Source organism: Vipera berus, assembly GCF_964194415.1.
Source record: "Vipera berus genome assembly, chromosome: Z".
Taxonomy (NCBI): Eukaryota; Metazoa; Chordata; class Lepidosauria; order Squamata; family Viperidae; genus Vipera; species Vipera berus.
Genome location: NC_138205.1, coordinates 65,264,499 through 65,286,257, shown reverse-complemented (window position 1 = coordinate 65,286,257; position 21,759 = coordinate 65,264,499). Strand labels below are relative to the sequence as shown.

Below are 21,759 nucleotides of genomic sequence, written 5' to 3'. Positions count from 1 at the left end.
CAACTAGGAGCGTTTTTTTTTACCTTCTAACAACAAATCTATCATAACATATCTTCCTTGCTTATCTGCTTCAATTAATTCCGCTGTTAGAGTACTTTTAACGTAGACAACCACTCCATTTTTCTTATTCATCGCAGAAGCAACAAATTGCATGCCCAACCTTGAGTTCGATAAATACTTTTGGTCCATAACCCTAATATGCGTTTCTTGCAAACATATAACATCAATCTTAAATTGTTTTAAATATTGAAAAACTTTCTTTCTCTTCTGTGGTGAGTTTAATCCATTAACATTCCAGGTTAGAAACTTAGTCACCATGCGTGGCGCCCCGAAGCTTTTGGAGCACATCTTCAATAGCCTCTGTATTTTCTTTGGGCCGCGCTCCTCCCACAGCTTCACTATAAGTACGCTTTGAAAGTTCCATAAACTTCTTCTGGTCTTGCTCTTGTACTTGTCTTGCTCGTTTTAAAGCGGCACGCGTCAACCTCTGCTCTCCAGCAGCAGCCGATGAAGCTATAATTTGATCCCCTCCAGCACCATTCTCCTCTGTCTGTCCACCTTCAGCCTCTTGAGGTTTTCCCTCTCCAGATCCCTTTGCAGCTTCCAGGAGTGATAGAGGTGTTGCTTTTAAAACATTGCTGTAGAAATCACGCGCCTGCGTCACAGTAACCAGACGATATCTTTTACCTTCGTGCATCACCACCAATCCGACTGGAATCTCCTATCTGAACTTAATATCACGTTGCTTAAGTTCCTGTACGAGAAATGCAAAATCTTTCCTTCTCCTTAAAATCTTTGGAAGAATCTCTTTTAGAACCAGAACTTCTTGCTCAGCAACCACAACTTTAGTATCATAAGCAGCTTGAATAACTTCATCTCTAGTTGCTCTCTTTGTAAAATAGACCACCACATCTCTAGGTAGCTTCCTCTGCCTTGCAATCCATGAATTTACACGAAAAACTTTATCCATGCATCCCTCTATTTCAGATGCTGGCTGGCCCAATACTGCTTCCAAAGCCTCAGAAATCAGCTGCTTCAAGTCTTCTTTAGGATTCTCTTTTAAGCCCCTGATTCTAATAGCATACTGCATCTGATGATACTGAACAAGACTCAATTCTCCGTCCATTTTATCCCTTAAATTTTCATTCTCCAGTACCTTTACTTCTAATATAGAGTTCTTTTGACTAAGATCCTCCACTTTTTCGTCCAAACGTTGCACACATTCAGCCACGCTTTCCACTGTAGACAAGATGTCTACCCTCATTGCACTAAACTTCTCTTCCATCCTCTCCACCATTATGTTAAACCTCTCTTCCATCCTCTCCTCCAATTTCTCCAGTTTCTCCTCCAACTTTGCCATCTTATCACCCAGCATTTCTGACATTACCTGGGATTGCTTTGCAAAGGCATCTTGTAAGTCCTTAAGCGTCAATGCCACAGGAGGTGCAGGAGGAAGCAAAGCTTGCAACGATGTCTGTTGCACCGGGGAAGTTCCCGCACTCCGAAGAACTTTAGAGGAAGATTTAGCCGCCATCTTTCCTCACTTTCACTTGTTGCGCACTTTCACTTTAAGTTTATAAAATCCATTGAGCTAGGGAGTAAGAATAAAAATCCTCTTCACCTTGACCTCCTGTACCGCTCTGCCTGCTCCTTTTTACTCCAAAGTCTTTCCTTCTGGCAGGGGTCAATCCTTCAGCCGCCCAAGCTTTCAGCTCAGGCGGCCCCGGAGAACTCAACCCCTACCTGGGGCCTCACCCCCTCCTCTTCTCCTGAAGAGGGGGCTTCAAATCCACCTAAACAGCTGATCGGCGCTGTTTTAGGTGGAAAAACTCAGCTGCGAAGCGGACAGCCCGAAACGGCTATCTTCGGCGCCGCGCCGCCACCGGAAGTCCATTTGCACTGTTTTATGTTTACATGTTTGATGACAAACAGCCTTATGTTTATAAGTGACAGTTTTCCTACTAAGCACCTGCATGTCATAAGCATTTGAATTAAAATTACCATATTAAAATCAAATCTGATGTTTTTTAATTTTTATTTGGTGTGCGTTGGAAGAGGGGTAGTCTTATACGGCGAGTATAGCCCAAACCCTATAATTTAACAGGAAATGTAGGGGGTCGTCTTATACGCCCAGTCGTCTTATACGCCGGCAAATACGGTAATCATTAGATGGCACCAAAGAAATATAGAAAAGTTGTGATCTTTGCTTCCATTTAGTGGGTGTCTGCATTTTTGTAGTTCAGGTTTAATAACCTTAATTAAAAAACATATTTTTAACTGTTGAGATGGCTGGAAATACCAACTGTGATTAATCCTTCGTTACTAAGATCTAAGATGGCGGCACCTGGAATGGCTGTGGCTGCATTGGCTCTTGAAGGCAAATAGTTTTGGGTGGGATAGTAAGGGCTATAGGCCACATGATCAGGAAGATTTTAATGTGTTTGAGGAACTAAGGTAACATACGACCGACAATCTTTGCTGGCATGGCAAGTTTCTAGTTGTTTTGGAACTGTTGGTGAGACCGTTAAAAGTCGTTGGCACTGTTTGAATTTGTTCTACCAGCAGCAAGATCTGACTGTTGGCCCAGTGATGGATTGTATTGCAAATCAGGGCTGTTTCCAGAGGAGGCAGAGGAGGAGAGGACCTGGAGCTTATGGAATGAAGGAACTGGATGAGGCTGTTGGCAGGCCCAGAGGAAGAGAGAGAGGCTTTTGGAGGAGTTGGTGGCAGCAGCAGCGTGCTCCAGGGGCAAAAAGAAGCAAGGCCTCTTTAAGGAAAAGGTGGAAGAGTTAGGATCAGAAAAAGGAAAGAAGGCGAGGTTGTCAGAATACAAGCGAATTTGAGGGCTAATCCACATGGAGCCCCATTTCCATCTGTCCTGTGTGCCATCGTTCACTCCCTAGAGACTAAAATGGACAATGTGAAATTTGAGCGGGCCACGAACAAGAAGTATATATCGGAGGTGGTGACCCTTTGAGAGCTGTATGCAACGAAATTTCATTTTGATGTATGCCGATTGGTGTACATTCAAAGTGACAATAAAGTTATCATCATCACTTAAAAAAAACTATATGATTTTTTGAGGCCATTTAGCAACTTCAAAAGCCGCTGCAGTTATTCCTGCCTATCCTGAAAAGTAAATGTGTCAAGAAGTGACTCATAAAGCCTTTTCCTTTTCATTGGTTTGTATAAAGATAAATCAGCCTATGATGATCATAAGAGTTTCTTGGGAAAAGACAGGGAGATTCTAGAATATGGATGTTTTTTCTATAATATTTCAACTATCTTACTCTTTATTATTTTTTAATATATAAAAGCAATCACATTATTAATAGATTATGTAGTTTCAAGGTAGATAATTATATTTTTTTGACAATCCTAACTAATCCTAACGGTCTTCAGGGGGGACAAATATCTTTGCTCTAAATTTAAGGCAATCCTTGAGGTCTACTTATAAACCTATGGATATTGAATGTATTAAGAAAATGCCTGTAAAATCAATACCAAGCTGGTAATCTGAGAAGTTTGATGCTGTGGGCAGAATGCCATTGAAACATAAAACAAGATAGGTTTTGGCTCATGGTTGATAGTTGTTGTTGTTGTTGTTGTTAGTTGCGAAGTCGTGTCCGACCCATCGCGACCCTATGGACAATGTTCCTCCAGGCCTTCCTGTCCTCTACCATCTTCTGGAGTCCATTTAAGCTCACGCCTACTGCTTCAGTGACTCCATCCAGCCACCTCATTCTCTGTCGTCCCCTTCTTCTATTGCCCTCGATCTTTCCCAGCATTAGGCTCTTCTCCAGTGAGTCCTTCCTTCTCATTAGGTGGCCAAAGTATTTGAGTTTTAGCTTCAGGATCTGGCCTTCTAAAGAGCAGTCAGCGTTGATCTCCTCTAGGACTGACCGGTTTGATCGCCTTGCAGTCCAAGGAACTCGCAGGAGTCTTCTCCAGCACCATAGTTCAAAGGCTTCAATTCTTTGGCGCTCAGCCTTTCTTATGGTCCAGCTTTCACTGCCATACATTGCAACTGGGAAGACCATAGCCTTGACTATACGCACTTTTGTTGACAGGTACTGTCCATAGGGTTTTCATGGCAAAGATACTGGAGTGGTTTGCCATTTCCTTCTCCAGTGGATCACGTTTTGTCAGAACTCTCTGCTATGACCTTTCCGTCTTGGGTGGCCCTGCACGGCATAGCTCATAGCTTCATTGAATTACGCAAGCCCCTTCGCCACGACAAGGCAGTAATCCATGAAGGGGATGGTTGATAGTACCCTCATGTAAATAAAACTTTAATTTTTAATAAAGTAGCCAAATTGGATATTGCAAGAAAGAAAGAAATAATGCGATTGATTTCTATTTGAATAGTTTTAATAATTTTTATTGTTTCTGCTGTAGAATTATAGCTATAAATTCACCAAAGACAGCTTTGTAAGGTCCTGCCTCAGCTATTCCCTCAGGAAAGCATGACTCTTGAAACAGGCATTGTTTCAAAAAGGATCTTTTACTGAGAGAAAGTGATTGCAGAGAAGAAAGCTGGAATCTGATGTTCCCGCACAAAAGCGTTAAACTGAAAGTCCCATTTATCCAGCCTCACCCACAATGCCCCAATCCACTAATGTCAAGATGTTTTGAGAACTTCAACCTGAAAAGGTGATAACCGGCCATTCTCTAGTGCTTCTTCCTTGGTTGCTGGCAGGAATTAAAACAGTGAAAGTAAAAAGAATGCAGGAACATCCTCAATCCACAATAGTATGTGTTCTCCCTCCCCTTTGGAATGGCAACATTCTGTTAGGGACCTGACAACTTTGAAAATAGATTTGGTTGTTTTAACAGACTTCACCAGAGATACTTCTAACACATTTTTTTTTCTGAAATAGAATAATACATAAAAACATGCTAGAAATCTGAAGAAGTCCCCTAAAATGTGTATACTGCTCCTTTTACATTATCTTTACTTAGCATTTATCCTCCCATTTTTAACATTACCCTTTTCAACCTTACTAAAACATAGCCAAATGATTTCAATGATTGATAAGCAGAGGGTGTAGTAAACTTTGTGAAGCTAACTGGAGCCTTTAGGAAACCATCAGGCTTGGGCTCAGACACAAACCAAGGGCTCAGCTGTAGATACTTGACTAATATTTAACTTTAAAATATTAGAATTTCATCTCATTCTTGGAGGTAGTACCTTTTTTTAAAATACCAGGAATTTTCATGCATACTTTGGCTAGATGCCTGAAACCTGGAAGAAGCCTGGATCGTTTAGAACAGGGGTATCAAATTCACAACATCACTTGACGTGTCACGATGTATCACAACTTTTTTTCCATTGCCGGCAATGGGAGGGGGGAACAATTTTGATATGATGCATCCAGCCTGTGGGCTGGCAATTTGACACCCCTGTTTTAGAATCTCTGAAAGACACTGAAGGCCACAGCTAACTTTATATTTTTGCATTATGCATCTATTGGTAGATAAATTTAAAAATATACAAATTGAAAGTCATTCAGGAAATGTGAACATTATAATCACAGCCTCATAAAACATGGAAATACTAATTTATTTTAACAAAATGGGGACCTTTTTAAATGTCTGTTTACTCACCAAGATATTAAGGCAGGATGTAATCTGCAGGTAAAATGGTTTTTGATGAGAGGAAAAAAAAGAGAAATATACCAATCCATTGCAATATAATGTATGAAGCTGTGAATCACATTTGCCCATGTCTTTAAAAACAGCACCTATATCATATGCTTATCAAAATATGTCCATTTTTGTCTTAATATTCTGTTTCTTCTTCACCAGATGTTGGAGCCTTTTTTGAAGAAGGAATGTGGCTCCAGTATAATTTTTCATCTGTAGGAAATAATGTAAAGGATTCAGGGAGCAGAACTCTCTTGAGCAACAAAGAATCAGAGAACTTTGTATCATACCTCAGTCTCGATAAAGAAGAAATCAGTTTTAGCTTCAGCACTAGCAAAGCTCCTTGTATCCTGCTGTACATCAGTTCTTATTCCCAGGACTATATGGCAGTGCTAGTGAATCCAGCTGGTAAATAATTTGTCCTTTTTCCTGCTATTTTACCTCTCCAGCATACTGTAAAAAAACCTGATGGTACTTAAAAGTGATATTTGAGAACATGTTTTGTATATAGGACAGAAGCATCCAGAAAAGACCCATAGTTACCCATTATTTACTGCTGAATTTTCTCAGAGTTGTCTCTGTGGGATGTAAACTATCTCTTGGATTTCAACTCATTATAACAACCAGCGGTGACAGTACAGTGTCAATCTTGCTTGATTTCAGAAACTAAGAAGGATTGGCCCTGCTAATCAGAGATGAAACAACCTTCCAGGACTATTGAAAAATTCTAGAAATTTTAGACCATACAAGTGGTACTATAAGGCAACCAAAAAACCCTGCATTGATGCATTCACCAGGAGTTCAGCATGCTTTAGGTTAACTTTACATAATATTCTATAATGGTAAAGGGTATAAAAAATTAAAAGTAGGATTTTTAATGGAATAATCTAAGAATGAAATAAAAAACTCAATTATTTTTTACTTCATTCTATAGGAAGTTTACAGGTTCGATACAAACTTGGAGGTGCTAAAGAACCATACATCATCAATGTAGATCACAGGAATATGTCAAACGGACAGCCACACAGTGTGAATATCACACGGACAGGAAAAGACATAATTCTCCAGGTAAATGCATAGCAATAACTTTATAAGGGATGAAGCTGAATAATAACATCACTGCTAAGTATTAAATATTCTGGAAAAATGCAAATTTACAGATTAAATGGAGACAAAATGTGGAGAAATCTTATGTAATATATGAATGAATTATATATGAAAAATTTATTCCATCTTTGAAATAGACTAGAGGATAAACATTGATCAGTGGATTTTTATTACTTATTTCCTATCATTTTTTTCAGGCAAGAAAGAATTTGGCTTATGTTTATAATTGCATCACAATACAATTGAATATCAAAGAAGGAATGAAAGTTGTGGTTTATTTATTCTACAAGGCTTGGTTAAATTTTAATTTTTATCATTATATACCATTATTTTTTAAAAGCCTTAATATTTGACAGTGAAAATTATGTAGAGCTTCAGAGCAATTGTTTCATTTTGCTTTATTTTATGTGAACCTAGCCTCTCTCCTTCCTAGTCTATTTCATGTTTTCTGAAAGCTAAATGTGATTATTCTGTGTCCCTTGTCAGATTTTATTTAAAAGAAATATTATATTTATTATTCAATTATTCATTAGATTTAAATCCCACCTTTCCTACAGAAATATTACTGTGATACAGAATCATAATGTGCATAAACACTTCCATAGTACTGAATTTTGAGTTTACAACTTTTTATAGCAATAGCATCTATTTAGACATTCTTGCTAAAGAAATTTCTAAATATATTTTATATTTTATTTTATATTCATTGTACATAGATATTTTTACAGGTTTTTTCTAGATCATTTTTCTTTTTTTAAAAAAGTTATTAAATGCAACATCTTTTAAAATCTCAAACTACAATTAAATTTGCTTATTTATTTATTAAACATTGTATATCACTCAGAAGACTTTGAATAGTGTACAATATTATAAATGACAACTATGCTATTACATGTCTCTGCAAGTAACACATCCATATAGTATTTTGTAATTGTTAGTCATGCCCTTAAGTTTATTGAAAAAACTAAACCAAGAATGGGTGTAGTGCAGCCACGAGATGGCACCATATCACAACTTCCAGAAAGATTCCTGCCAGCAAAACAGTAACTTCTATATTTCCAGGCCAATCAATCATCCTCTGAGTGCATTTTCCCAGAACTGCTGAGTCTTGTCAGCCATTTCATATGGAGACAGTGTTTTTTTTGAACTGTTGAGCCTGTGAGATCTATGATATGCATATTAATTGTCCATATACACATTAGTAGTGACTGTATATATTTCCTTGGAAAAAGATATCCACATTCCTGTAATACTGGAAAATAATAATATTCACAATGATATTCCTATAAATCCAATGGACAAATTTGCTTGCAATATTACCGCAGTACATCGTAATAAACCAACTCTGATAGGCCTGTATAATTATTATTTTTTATGATCTTGACCATGTGATAACTTTTCTTTAAAAATCAGATTGGGTTACTAAATTGTTAATACTGTAGTGTATTTCTGTCAAAGGATAAGAACACAACTCCCAAATGCACTGAATTTTTAACTTTCTATTTTCAACTTTCTTCTTTGTTTGTGGCATTAACCAATTTCAGCATTTGGCCAAGAATATCTGAATACTTTTGTATAGATATATAAGGAAACTAAAAGGTCAGTTTAAACATCAGAATATTGCATTTATAACAATATATCAAAATTTATTGGGCTATGAAATTTATGCTCTTTTCTCTACATTCCTATTTCTAGCTCGTCTTAACCCCCTAATATCAATGTATGTTAAAGTGAAAAATATTTAAACAACTTTTAAATTTGAATTTAACAGATTTTATATATTTCTATGTTTCAAATAATAGAAATATAAAATTATCCCAAAAAAAATATGGGGGTTTTTATTTTGTAATAAAGAAATCTAAATTTAACAAATCAAATTTGTTGAAAACAAAAAACTGAAAATGAATTTTAAACCTAGAATGCTGTCTTTTTTTTCTTACTCTAATTTCAATCTTAGCAAAATTTGATATCAAATTTACCATTTGGATCTGTGTCAAATCTGAATAAATTTATTTTGCAATCTTCCAAAAATATAATGAGAGATTAAATAAATCCCTCTCACTTCAGTTTCTCACTTAATGGATAACAGAAATTATTGTGTGTCTTATAGACAGACAACTATGTTAATCTATGGAGGCAGCTTATGAAAGTGTATGCCTTTTAGTAAAATGTATTAGTCAGTAAAGGTGCTACTAGCCTCCTGATAGTTGTGATTTTATGTGACCAAGTGAATTTGAGGTGGAGTGGGATTGTATGGATACCATATTTAGGAAGCACCTTTTCAAAGGAATGGCCTGATCTTGATTCTCTAAGTATAACAATGGTGGTAAACTGCTTATCAGGGAGGAAACAAGAACATCTGAAAGCATAGTAATGTATATCCTCAGGGAAGATCCATTTCAGTAACTTTATTAGCCTGTAGCCTTCAAAGTCTGACATCTTTGTTTTCATGTTTCTCTAGCTGGATCTTTATCCCCCAGTAAGCTACACCATACCAGGACCATCAAGCCTTCAGTTCAGCTCACTGAAGTCACTCTTTCTAGGAAAAGTAATAGGTAAAAATCTCTTTCAGAAATTGTTCATGTTTATATGGATATTAGCTTTAATTAGTACATTATTCAACTCTTTTTAATTGTAAGTTATCCAGAGTTTAGAGTTAAACTCCAGTTTACAAAATAAATAAAATATACATACAATGCCAGTGGCTTCTCTGATATACAGTAAGTCCCATATATGATCAGATTTCAAAAAAAATCAATGATTTCAGTTTTTATTATTTTCATCCTTCAATCTTCAAAAGGCCTGCCCTGTTAAAGTAATTGTGATATAAAAATGGAAATCAGATTTATTTTTTTAGCAAATCTGAAGAGCAAGGACTAGCCTACTCTCTAGGAAAGAACAGCCCTTAACTCCATAGGTGTTAGAAAAAAGGTACTTTTACTAGAGATACTGAGTGCAGCTCGAGTGAAGCAAGCTCTGAAGAAAAACCATGCAAAAATCATATATTGAAAGCAATCCCCAATGTCCAAAACCCTGCCCCCAGTGAGAGTGTCCAATCAGGCTCTGTTCCAATGTTTTGGGAACTTGGTGCCTCAGGCACCATTGTAAATTCCTTTCCCAGGGCTGGTGTCCTTGAGGGCATGCACATGGCTCAGTTTGGCACCTCTGGTTCCTGTTAGTGTCCATAATCCCCAAATTCCCACAGCATTCTTTCATACCTCCAGCACTCTTCCCCTCCCAAATGTCCCTCCCCTTGGTTATAGCAGTTGCTACTGAGGTTCAAAGAAAGCAAAGATAATCATCTGACAGATAAAAAATATACATAAATTATTAAATCAGCTCCTATCATTAAGCCACAGAAACGGACAATGAATCACTTCAGTATTTTCCGAACCCTGCTGCAGGGAAGGAGAAAGAAAAATAGTAGCCATTACTTTTTCTCCATCCTTTAATGAGAAAGTAAGGGCAAATATATTTTTCCACTGCAAATCTATTGAAGCAGGGGCTGAAAGGCAAAGTCCAACAATGTGTACAGAGGAGGAGGAGGCAACTTTTAGGGTTTCAACATTATTATTTTTTAGCAAATTAAAATTTATCTTAAAGTTCTGAATGATTTCTGTTATACTCCAGTTCTGTACTCCCAAATTCTACCTGCCTCCAATAAATTCTTATGTCTTACTTGTCAAGGACTTACAAAGCTCCTTTTTTGATAACATTAAAGCAAGTGATCCATGTACAGATAGTCCTCAACTTACAACACTTCATTTATACATATATATAGAGAGAGAATGTATAGAGGTCTTCTGGCTTGAAATTGTAAATTTTTGCTGGTGATGGTAGTAGTGGTAGTGGTTGTGTTTTTTTTATTGAAAAGTTTTTCAATACATTTTATCTTTAACAAAACAACCCCTCCCCACCCCCACCCCCCCTTCCCAACCCAACCTTCCCCCCCTCCCTGATTCATATCAAGAACCCCAGAGCCTCCAAACAGCAAGGGAAACACCGGCCCGGCAGACTTTGACAGTTGACAGCTGTCAAATGGCTGCCGGAAGTAACAGCACATGCGCACTGCCCCGCCGGCCGCCATTCTCAATGACAGCTGTCAGACGGGCTGCCGATAACAAACACGCACGCGCCAGATTTGACAGCTGCCGGAGCTGTCAAATCGGCAGTTCCCGATCAGGTCCTCCAACCGAGCCGAACGCTCAGCTGAGAGGAATTCCCTGACAGCCGCCGAGCTGTCAGATTGCCGTATGTTGATTGGCCGCCGCCCAAGCGGCGGGAGAAACACTGTTATCTGATTGGTTGTAACATTTTGACAGTTCCCTATAAAAGCCGGGTTTGTGTTGACAGTCAGCTGCCCGGAGCTGAACCGAATAAACTCTGTGAACCTTGCCTACGGTCTCCCTCTTGTCTTGTGAAGACAATTCACCTGGCGACGAGGATGGGATCCCGGTACTACAGAGCTGCCTACTGAGCTGATTCACACCGCGAAGGAGTTCCGATCCCTCACGCTGATAAGTCACTGCTGAAGTCGCTTTTTTTGAGGGCAAAGGAATCCTTCTGCAGCTTGAACAGTACTGTGGACCCAGACCATGGCAAACTTAGGTCACATCAGAGAATTCGACGTCCGCCATCCCGAGGGATGGGAATCGCACTGGGGGCAAGTTGAGGGCTACCTCGTCATCAACAAGATAACGGAGGACCGCCACAAAGCTGCAGCCCTCCTGTGTCTCAGTGGGCCCGCCGTCTACGACATCGCTGTAGGGCTCTGCAGCCCAGACCCCGTCGCGACCATTCCATACGCTGAGCTGACCGATCGCCTCAGCAAACACTTTATGCCCCGACGGTCCGAGCTGTATTGGCGCCTCCACTTCGCCCGCCGCCGCCAGCAACCGGGCGAAGCATCCACAGCTTTTATCGCAGGGGTACGTCACGCAGCCCGCAGATGCCAATTTCCCGACCTGGAAGACCGCATCAGAGACCAGGTTATCGCCGGGCTCTCTAACGAACGGCTCCAGCGGAAATTGGTAGCCAAGCCCACGATGGACCTCGCTGAACTCACATTAGAAATCATGGCCTACGAAGACAGCCACCGCAAAGGCTCCCCTGTGTTCAGAGGCAGTGCTGGGTCAGTCCACCATGCCTGGGAGCCGGACAGCGAGCACCCGGAGGCCTGCACCGGCATCGATGATATCATGTCTCGCTTCAACAAAATGAGCGCCGACCAGGGAAGAACCCGTAGGCCATCCAAACCAGCCGGTCCTGGCCAAAGACCCATTTCCACCGGCCCCAAACCGAAATGTGCCAGCTGCGGCGGGGCTCACGCCAGAGCCACTTGCCACTTTAGAAATGCAAAATGCCACGGATGTGGGAAGACCGGGCACATTCGCTCTGCGTGCCACAGCCTGAACCGGGAAACCCTCCACGAGCTTGAGGAAATTCCGGCAGGTAGGACCAAAAACCCCCTCCCTGCCAAGGAAACCTCCCAGCCCTCAGTGTTTTCCATCCTTGCCAAACAAAAAATCTCGACCATCCACCATTTACAACCCAAAATTAAAATCTGGGTTAAGATTCAAGGGGTGCCCTGCGAGATGGAGGTCGACTCCGGGTCCTCCGTCTCAATAATGTCCTGGGACACCCTCAAAAAAATCGGCTTTAAAAGCAGACGCCGTATCTCCCTTCAGCCCTCCAAAATACTCCTCGCAGATTTCCAGGGGGCCGCTATTCAATTAAAGGGACAGGCACAACTGAGAGTGGAATTCAAAAAATTCCTAGGGCACTTAACAGTCCAGATCACAGAGGCACCCAGAACCAGCCTCATCGGTTTAGACTGGTTCGAGGCTCTGGGCATCCGCCTGGAGGGTACCAACCGCATACAATCCCAAACCCTGGAAAACGTTTGCCAAGCGTTCGCAGATGTCTTCGACGGGACGCTTGGCAAATATACTGGCACCCCCATCGACCTCAAACTTAAACCAGAGGTGGGTCCCATCCGCATAAAGGCAAGAAGGGTCCCCTTCGCACTAAAACAAAAAATCGAGGCCGAACTAGATCGTTTAGTCGCCCTCGGGGTTCTAGAACCAACAGATGGGGGAACCTGGGAAACACCCATCGTGACACCAGTCAAGCCTAATGGGGACGTGAGAATATGTGCAGATTATAAAGCGACCCTAAACCGCGCATTAAATCCCCATGCATACCCAGTCCCTGCAGTTAGGGACGTGCTCTCAGAAATAGGTTCTGGCTCAATATTCGCCAAACTCGACCTGGCGCATGCGTTCCTCCAGCTACCTGTCACCCAAGAAACAGCTGAGGCCCAAACCATTGTCACACACCGTGGCGCCTTTAAGGTGAACCGCCTACAATTTGGAATCTCAGTGGCTCCTGGTATTTTCCAGGAAGTCATGGAAAAAACCTTAAAGGGAATCCCAGGGGTCTGCCCCTATTTCGATGATGTACTCATCGCAGGGGAATCCGAAAACAACTTGGCAGCCAGGCTGCAAGAGGTATTATCCAGATTTCGAAAAGCAGGGTTGAAACTCAAACGAGAAAAATGTTCTATAGGCGTTCCATCCGCAGATTTTTTAGGCTACAAAATTGACTCACAAGGAATCCACCCCACCAACTCTAAAATCCTTGCTATCAAAGCAGCCCCAACTCCCAAAAATAAAACAGAGCTCCAGGCTTTCCTTGGGCTTTTGAATTTTTATCACGCCTTCCTACCTGGGAAGGCAACCATCGCAGAGCCACTCCACAGGCTGCTCGATAAAGGGGCAGCCTGGCAGTGGACAACAGCCCATGAAAACAGTTTCAAATCACTCAAACAAATGCTATCCAGCAACGCCACCATTTCCCACTACAAAGAAGACAAACCCCTCTGCATAGCCTGCGACGCATCCCCATACGGGATCGGAGCAGTTTTGAGCCATTTAGACAGTAACGGCACTCAAGCCCCGGTGGCCTATTATTCTAGGACCCTTTCCAAAACGGAAAGAAATTATGCCCAGATTGATAAGGAAGCCCTAGCAATAGTGGCGGGAATAAAGAAATTTCACAACTACCTATATGGCCGCCCCTTCGTGATCTACACAGACCACAAGCCCCTGTTAGGATTGTTCACCTGGGACCGCCAAACCCCCCAAATTCTGTCTCCCAGGATGCTGCGCTGGACAACGTTCCTCGCAGCATATTCCTATCAGCTAATATACAAGCCGGGACACCAAATGTGTCACGCTGACGGCCTCAGCAGGCTTCCCTTACCCCACGTAGAACCAGACCCAGCTCCGGCTAGCAACATTTTGGCCATTCAGGAGCTCCTGGAATGCCCACTAACGGCAAACGATATCGCCGCTGCAACCTCCCAAGACCAAACGCTTAGCAGAGTGTTAGCGTGGGTACACACTGGTTGGCAATCCTCCTGTCCAGGCACAGAATTCCAGCCATACTTCTCCAGGCAAAATGAATTAACCTCTCACCTGGGATGCATACTCTGGGGGTGTAGGGTAATTGTGCCACCCAGGCACAGACCCAAGGTCCTGCATACGTTGCACGAGGGCCACCCTGGCATCGTAAAAACAAAAGCCTTGGCCTGCAGCTACGTTTGGTGGCCGGGCATCGACCAAGACATAGAAAAACACATTGCTGGCTGCTATTTGTGCCAGCAATCCCGTCCGCTCCAACCCAGAGCCCCAATTCACAAATGGGAACTCACAAAAAACCCCTGGTCCCGCATCCACATTGATTTCGCTGGACCCTTCCAAGGGCAATTTTTCCTTATAGTCGTGGACAGTTATTCCAAGTGGCTGGAGGTTCTCCCGGTTCACAGCACAACAACTACCGCAACCATCCAAGCCCTCAGGGGAATCTTCACAACACACGGCCTCCCCGACGTTATAATATCAGACAATGGCCCTCAATTTACTTCTCATGACTTTCAGATCTTCACGAGGAGCAATTGTATTAGGCACTCGACGTCGGCTCCCTTCCACCCATCGTCCAACGGCCTTGCGGAGGTTATGGTGAGGGCCACCAAAGACGCCCTCAAAAGAATCATCACGGGGAACTGGCACCGTCGCCTGGCGCAATTCCTCCTGGCCCACCACGCTACGCCCTGCTCCTCCACCAGGAAAAGCCCTGCCGAACTGCGATGGGGCCGCCGCCTGGTGACAAGACTCGACAGACTCCACCCAGACAGACCAGCAGCCGAAATGGCCTCCAACGCCCAACCAAAAACTTTCTCCCGGGGACAAAATGTCTGGTCTCGGGATTATGGGGGAAGGGATAAGTGGGTCCAGGGGGGTATCCTGGACCAAACAGGGCCGTTATCATACACGGTGGACACGGGGATGGGGCTAGCACAACGCAGACACGCAGACCAGCTTCGACCCAGGTCACCCCCCAACCCCACTCTGCAACCAACCCCAGAGGAGCCTGCGCCATCCAGCACCCCCAACCCCGACGAACCTTCACCCCCCCAGGACTTACAACCACCAACCGACATCCTTCCGGAAACAAACCCACCGGCAACACAACCAGAAGAAATCACCCCCTGCCTCCGCCGATCCAGCCGAGTTAGAAGACCCCCCGCATACCTCGCAGACTTTGAATGGGAGGGAAACACGCCAACAGACAAAAACCCCGTTAATAATGTTTGCTTTAAAAGTTCAACTGTTGTTACAAATAACATACCCATTTCAGGGGGGGGAAAGGGGGTGATTCATATCAAGAACCCCGGAGCCTCCAAACAGCAAGGGAAACACCGGCCCGGCAGACTTTGACAGTTGACAGCTGTCAAATGGCTGCCGGAAGTAACAGCACATGCGCACTGCCCCGCCGGCCGCCATTCTCAATGACAGCTGTCAGACGGGCTGCCGATAACAAACATGCACGCGCCAGATTTGACAGCTGCCGGAGCTGTCAAATCGGCAGTTCCCGATCAGGTCCTCCAACCGAGCCGAACGCTCAGCTGAGAGGAATTCCCTGACAGCCGCCGAGCTGTCAGATTGCCGTATGTTGATTGGCCGCCGCCCAAGCGGCGGGAGAAACACTGTTATCTGATTGGTTGTAACGTTTTGACAGTTCCCTATAAAAGCCGGGTTTGTGTTGACAGTCAGCTGCCCGGAGCTGAACCGAATAAACTCTGTGAACCTTGCCTACGGTCTCCCTCTTGTCTTGTGAAGACAATTCACTCCCCTTCCCCCCTCCCTGACTTCCGAGAGCTAAATACAAGGTGTAAAAATAAAAAACAATCATAAACTACCATATGCTAACAACAATAAACTATTAGGTCTGTCGCACTTTAGCTCTTATAAAATGACTACAAGCAATATAAATGTCACATCGATACTTATGCAAATGCTAAATGAAACTTTTTAGTCCCATATTTATTCTGGATGTAATCAATCCATTTTTTCCACTCCAGGATATATCGTTGTTGCGAATGGTCTTTTTTGATAACATTAAAGCAAGTGATCCATGTACAGATAGTCCTCAACTTACAACACTTCATTTATACATAAATATAGAGAGAGAATGTATAGAGGTCTTCTGGCTTGAAATTGTAAATTTTTGGTGGTGATGGTAGTAGTGGTAGTGGTTGTGTTAATGGTAGTGGTGGTGGTGCCAAGCTTAGCCAAGTTTGATTTTGTATAAGTTCATACAACAATATTAATCAAAATAATAGTTTTGAAATATATTTCATAGATGTACTTCATATTCTTCATGAAATTAGATGAAAGCAGAGATGGCTGAATTATCTCTACAACCATTTTGAAATATGATTGGTTAAAAAACTCTCATCTGCTTAAAAAAATTAACAGTCAAATGATAAAAATAGAAATATGTATGTACTGTATGTATGACTTCCGGTTTGTCGATGAGGCTGCCGCGTACTTTTGAAAAGCAAGCTCCGTCTTCCATGCCTGATTTCGCATTGCTGGGGAACCCTGGAAAGGGCAACAAGCAAAGAGGGGATTCTCAGGAGGGTGGTAGCCCTTCCACTCAATCCGGCACAGTCATCCAAACTGGTGGACAAAAGACCAGCCATAGCACTATGGCTCATCACTGGGCTGCAGACAGCCGAAGTCAAACTTACCACCAGGCGCCTATAAAGCAGTACAGATGAGACTGGGTGAGATCTGAACCTCTCTTCAATCCTAACTATTTTTCCACCTGTATAAGTTACTCATTTTCCCCACTGTGGAGAGAGGGAAGGGAAACTCTATCCCACCATCTAAAAACAGCAGTGACTGACTATCCAGGGGAGATTAAAACATTGAAGCAATAACCTGATTTTAACTGGATTTTTATCTTTCTAAAACTTGAGGACTAAAAGATTTCCTATTCTTATTGAAGATTTAGGTTTTTATTTACAGAAAATAAGTAAAATTGGAAAAAGGACTATAAAAATCTTGGATTTTTTTTTAAAAAAAATCCTAAACGATATGGGCAACATCTTGTGGCTAAACCTGATATTGCAATCTGTTATTTTTTTTTATTGAAAAGTTTTAACATACAATTTTTCCCTTAAAAATCCCCCCTCCCCCTCCCTTCTCCCTCCCCCCCTTCCTCTCCCCCCTCCCCCCCTCCCCCCCGACTTCCCAGAGCTAAATACAAGGTATATATAAAAAAAAAACAATCATAGACAACCATATACTAACAACCATAAACTCTAAAATCTATCACTCTCTAGCTTATATAGGATAAAACAAACCTTAGTAATATTAAATATATATAAAAAAACTAATATAGAAAAAGAAAAAAGGAAAGAAGACTTATTCAAATATGAAACTTCTTAACCCTATACTTATTCTGGATAAACTCAAGCCATTTTCTCCCTTCCATAATATAGCGTTCTTGCAAGTAATCTTTCAAATAGGCCGAAATCTTCGCCATTTCAACCAGGTCGGAAACCTTTAAAGTCCACTCTTCTATGGTTGGCAGTTCCTCTTTCCAGTACTAACCTATCAAAAGTCTTGCTGCCGTAATTAAATTCAACATCAACTTAGTATGTTCCACCAGACTTTTATCCAAAAAGCCTTAACCTTTTTACAAGTCCACCATATATGAAAATATATTGCGTCTTCGTCACCGCACCTCCAACATTTAGGCTAATAATTCAGATACATACTTAGCTTTTTAAGATCTAAATACCATCTATAAAACATTTTGTAAAAATTCTCTCTTAGATTTCAAACTTGTGTAAATTTTACATTCCTCACCCAAATCTTTTCCCACCTCCCACTGCTTGGCTGTAAGTACGTTGTGAAAGTTCCATAGACTTCTGCTGATCTTGTTCTTTTATCTTTTTTGATCGTTTTAAAGCAGCACGCGTCACCCTCTGTTCCCTGGGATCATCCAAAGGTGTTATAACTTGATCTCCTCCAGCACCATTCTCCTCTGTCTGTCCATCTTCAGCCTCTTGATGTTCTCCTTCTCCAAATCCCTTTGCAGCTTCCAGAAGTGTTAATGGGGTTGCTTTTAAAACATTATTGTAAAAATCACGCGCTTGCATCACAGTAACCAGACGGTACATTTTACCTTCATGCATCACCATCAACCCAGCTGGGATCTCCCATCTGAACCTTATATCTCATTGCTTGAGCTCTTGCACAAGAAATGTAAAATCCTTCCTTCTCCTTAAAATCTTTGGAGGAATTTCTTTTAGAACCAGAACTTCTTGATCAGCAATCACGACTTTAGTATCATAGGCAGCTTGTATAACTTCATCTCTAATTTCCCTTTTTGCAAAATAAACCACCAGTTTATTCTCTGTCTAGCAATCCATGAGTTCACACGAAACACTTTATCCATGCCTCCTTTTATTTCAGATGCTGGCTGATTCAATACCACTTCGAGAGCCTCAGAAACCAGCTGCTTTAGATCTTCCTTAATATTCTCCTTTAAACCTCTGATTCTAATGGCAAACTGCATCTGGAAATATCAATTCTCTATCCATTTTGTCTCTTAAATCTTCATTCTCCAATACTTTTGCTTCTAATATGGCATTCTTTTGAGTCAAATCTTCCACTTTTTCATCCAGATCTTCCACACATTCAGCCACTTTATACACTGAAGACAAAATGTCTACCTTCATCACACTGAACTTCTGTTCCATCCTCTCCTCCATTCTCTCCTCCAACTTCTTCAATTTCTCCTCCATCTGTGCAAATTTATCACCCATTGATTCCAAAATTACCTGGGTATGTTTTTCAAGAGCATCTTGTAAATCCTTCGATGTCAATACATCAGGAGGATGCAATGCCTGCAATGATAATTGTTGCACCGGAGAAGTTCCAGCACTCCGAAGAGTTTTAGGGGGAGGTTTAGCCGCCATCTTTTACTTTCAATTGTGACACACTTTCACTTTAAGTTTAAAAAGTCCATCAATCTCGAGAGTAAAATAAAATAATCCTCTTCACCTTTTCCTCTTGTACCGCTCTGCCTGCTCTTTTTATTCCATAGTCCTTCCTTCAGGCAGGGGTGGTCGCAGACGCCTGGCTCTGCTCCATGAAATCAGGAGCAGAGGCGCTGGCCAGCTGGGAGCGACCCAGGCTACGGGGGAGTTCGATCCTTTGGCCGCCCAAGCTGCAAGCTCAGGCGGCCCCGGAGAACTCGACCCCTACCTGGGGCCTCACCCCCTCCTCTTCTCCCGAGGAGGGGGCTTCAAATTCGCCCAAACAGCTGATCGGCGCTGTTTCGGGCGAAAATCACTCAGCTGAGCCGCGGGCAGCCCGGGAAGGCTGTCTCCGGCGCCGCGCAGCCACCGGAAGTCCAATCTGTTATTGTCTAGAAGAGACTTGGCTTGAAGCCCAGACTATAGATAAGAGATAAGACTTTTGTAACCTTGGCAATCAGCTGTAAGAAGCCCAGCTGTGTTCTATACTCAGTGATAAAATTAATTTTTACTCTCTGGTTGTAAAGCTTTTAATTCACACCATTAAGAGAACATGGATGAAGCTCAGGAACAGATTTTATTTATGCTGAAAGCAATACATGAAACTATTCTTAAAGCCACTGATGAAATAAGAGGCTATAGAAAAGAACAAGATGTCAGTCTAGATATACTAACCCAAACTTTGATTATAACCAAAGAATTAACTACACAGAATAGAAGAAGTGGAGAAATCAAATACTGTGATAGAAGATTCAACTGATCAACAAACACAGTTAAAGAAAAACTCAGAAAAGGGATTGACAACTTTGAAAATGGAAAAGACTTTCTATATAAACCAGAAGAAACCTGAGGATCAAGAGGAAGAACAGACCAAAGGGAAGATAAACATTTCAGGACAACTACGCCAAGAGAAAAAAATAGACGATTTGTTAGCTCCTTCAAAAAAAATGGTGATTGGATGGACTTTCTTATTTCAAACAATATATATATAATAATAGAGGGAGATCTATGCAATGATTTAAAAGCACAGATATGGAAGGCGAGTTGGCAAAGAAACAAAGCTAGAATAAGGCTGAAGAAAATTGGGACTTTGATTTATTAGTAAGGATTAAAATAGAATATACTCGATTTGACAAGATAAGTACTTTGAATACGAGATTTTGTTATAAATTGAGATAAAGAAAACTTTGGTTATTTTAAAATTTGGAAGTATAAATATTAAAAGTTAAATTTGAATATTGATTTGTTTATAAAGATTGAATGTAGAGCTAATTAAGATATATATAAGCTAAAAATATATTAATAAATGTAATAAACATGATATTACTTAGCTGATATAATAAAAACTGTACTAGCTCAAATACGAGATAAATAGACATTAAGAGAAAAAGAGAGGAAGTATTTGATGTTGAAACAAGAGAAAATTTGGTTACTAAATTTAAGATGTTTGGAAATTAATAGAAAATAAAAATGTTATACTGAATTATCAATTAGTTGATGTAAGATGGTGAGAAATACGAAGAATATATCCAAATAGATAATATGTATATTCTGAATATTAGACTTCATGATGAATTGTGATAACTGGAACTTTGGTTACTTAAAACTTGGAAATTATAAATACTAAATGTTAAACATTACCAGGAATTAAAAATTGGAGAAAACAAATTAGGACATTGATCATCTATAAAGACTGAATGTTAAAATAATAAGGATATCTATAAGCCAAAAATTATTGATAAATGTAAGAATGTCATTTTTATTTAATTGATTTAATAGGAATTGTATTAGTTTAGACAGGAGACAGTGAATACTGAGGGGAAAAGAGAAGAAAAATTTGATTTAGTAGCTTGAGACTTGTAGTGAAGATACTTGTATATTATTATATTATTAATTGGCCCAGCCGCCATGTTGCTTTTTGAATACAATTTAAAACTAGAAAATCAATAAAACATTTATTTAAAAAAGAAATATGCATGTATTATATTTATCACAATCATAATATCAGTGATGATAAGTAAACGATAGCTTGAGAAACCTGTGCTCAGGTTTTCTGTCTCCTTAATTTTTGTTAAAATGCAGCTATGAAAGTTCCTGGATTGTTTTCTAATTCTGGCACTGAGATGAAAGTTGAAAGACATGAGGACAAGGCTGAATGTACATCTCAGCTACAGTCAGGAAAAGATGATCTCCCTAGAAATGCTCATGACCATTAGAAAAGCAAATGCTCATTATAAGATACGGGGCTAACATGATAGTTGCAAAACAAAAATAGTGCCACAGAAAGTAAAGAGGTTGGATATACAAACACTGCTTCCTGAAAAGGAGGTCTTAGATGCTAGATGAGTAAGCAGTTGACAAACTGGAATGTCAGAAAACTAGCCCTTTAGTGTTGTCATTTAAGGTGTGTCAGTACAGTTTGCACTGGAAGAAGGAAAGAATGTCTATTATTATTGCTTAGGGCTTCGAGGGTCTATGCAGTGCATATTCAGCTGCACTCAATAGAGACTAAATCCTGGCACATCATTATATCAGTTTGAGTATACTGGCTTCCAGCTGCAAATAACATTATATAATGCATACTGTAGATGTAAAACAAATCTGTATTG

At 41.0% G+C, this 21,759-nt stretch overlaps 1 protein-coding gene across 1 annotated transcript in view; it reads left to right on the top strand.

The window, feature by feature from the left end:
• CNTNAP2 (contactin associated protein 2) overlaps positions 1–21,759 on the top strand; it is a gene marked incomplete at its 5' end in the record, with an annotated part of 1,513,027 nt that overhangs the window by 1,332,898 nt on the left and 158,370 nt on the right. Inside the window, 3 exons of the mRNA XM_081344134.1 lie at positions 5,809–6,054; positions 6,581–6,714; positions 9,215–9,308. Coding sequence (XP_081200260.1) covers positions 5,809–6,054; positions 6,581–6,714; positions 9,215–9,308 — 474 coding nt within the window. The remainder of the gene's footprint in view (positions 1–5,808; positions 6,055–6,580; positions 6,715–9,214; positions 9,309–21,759) is intronic.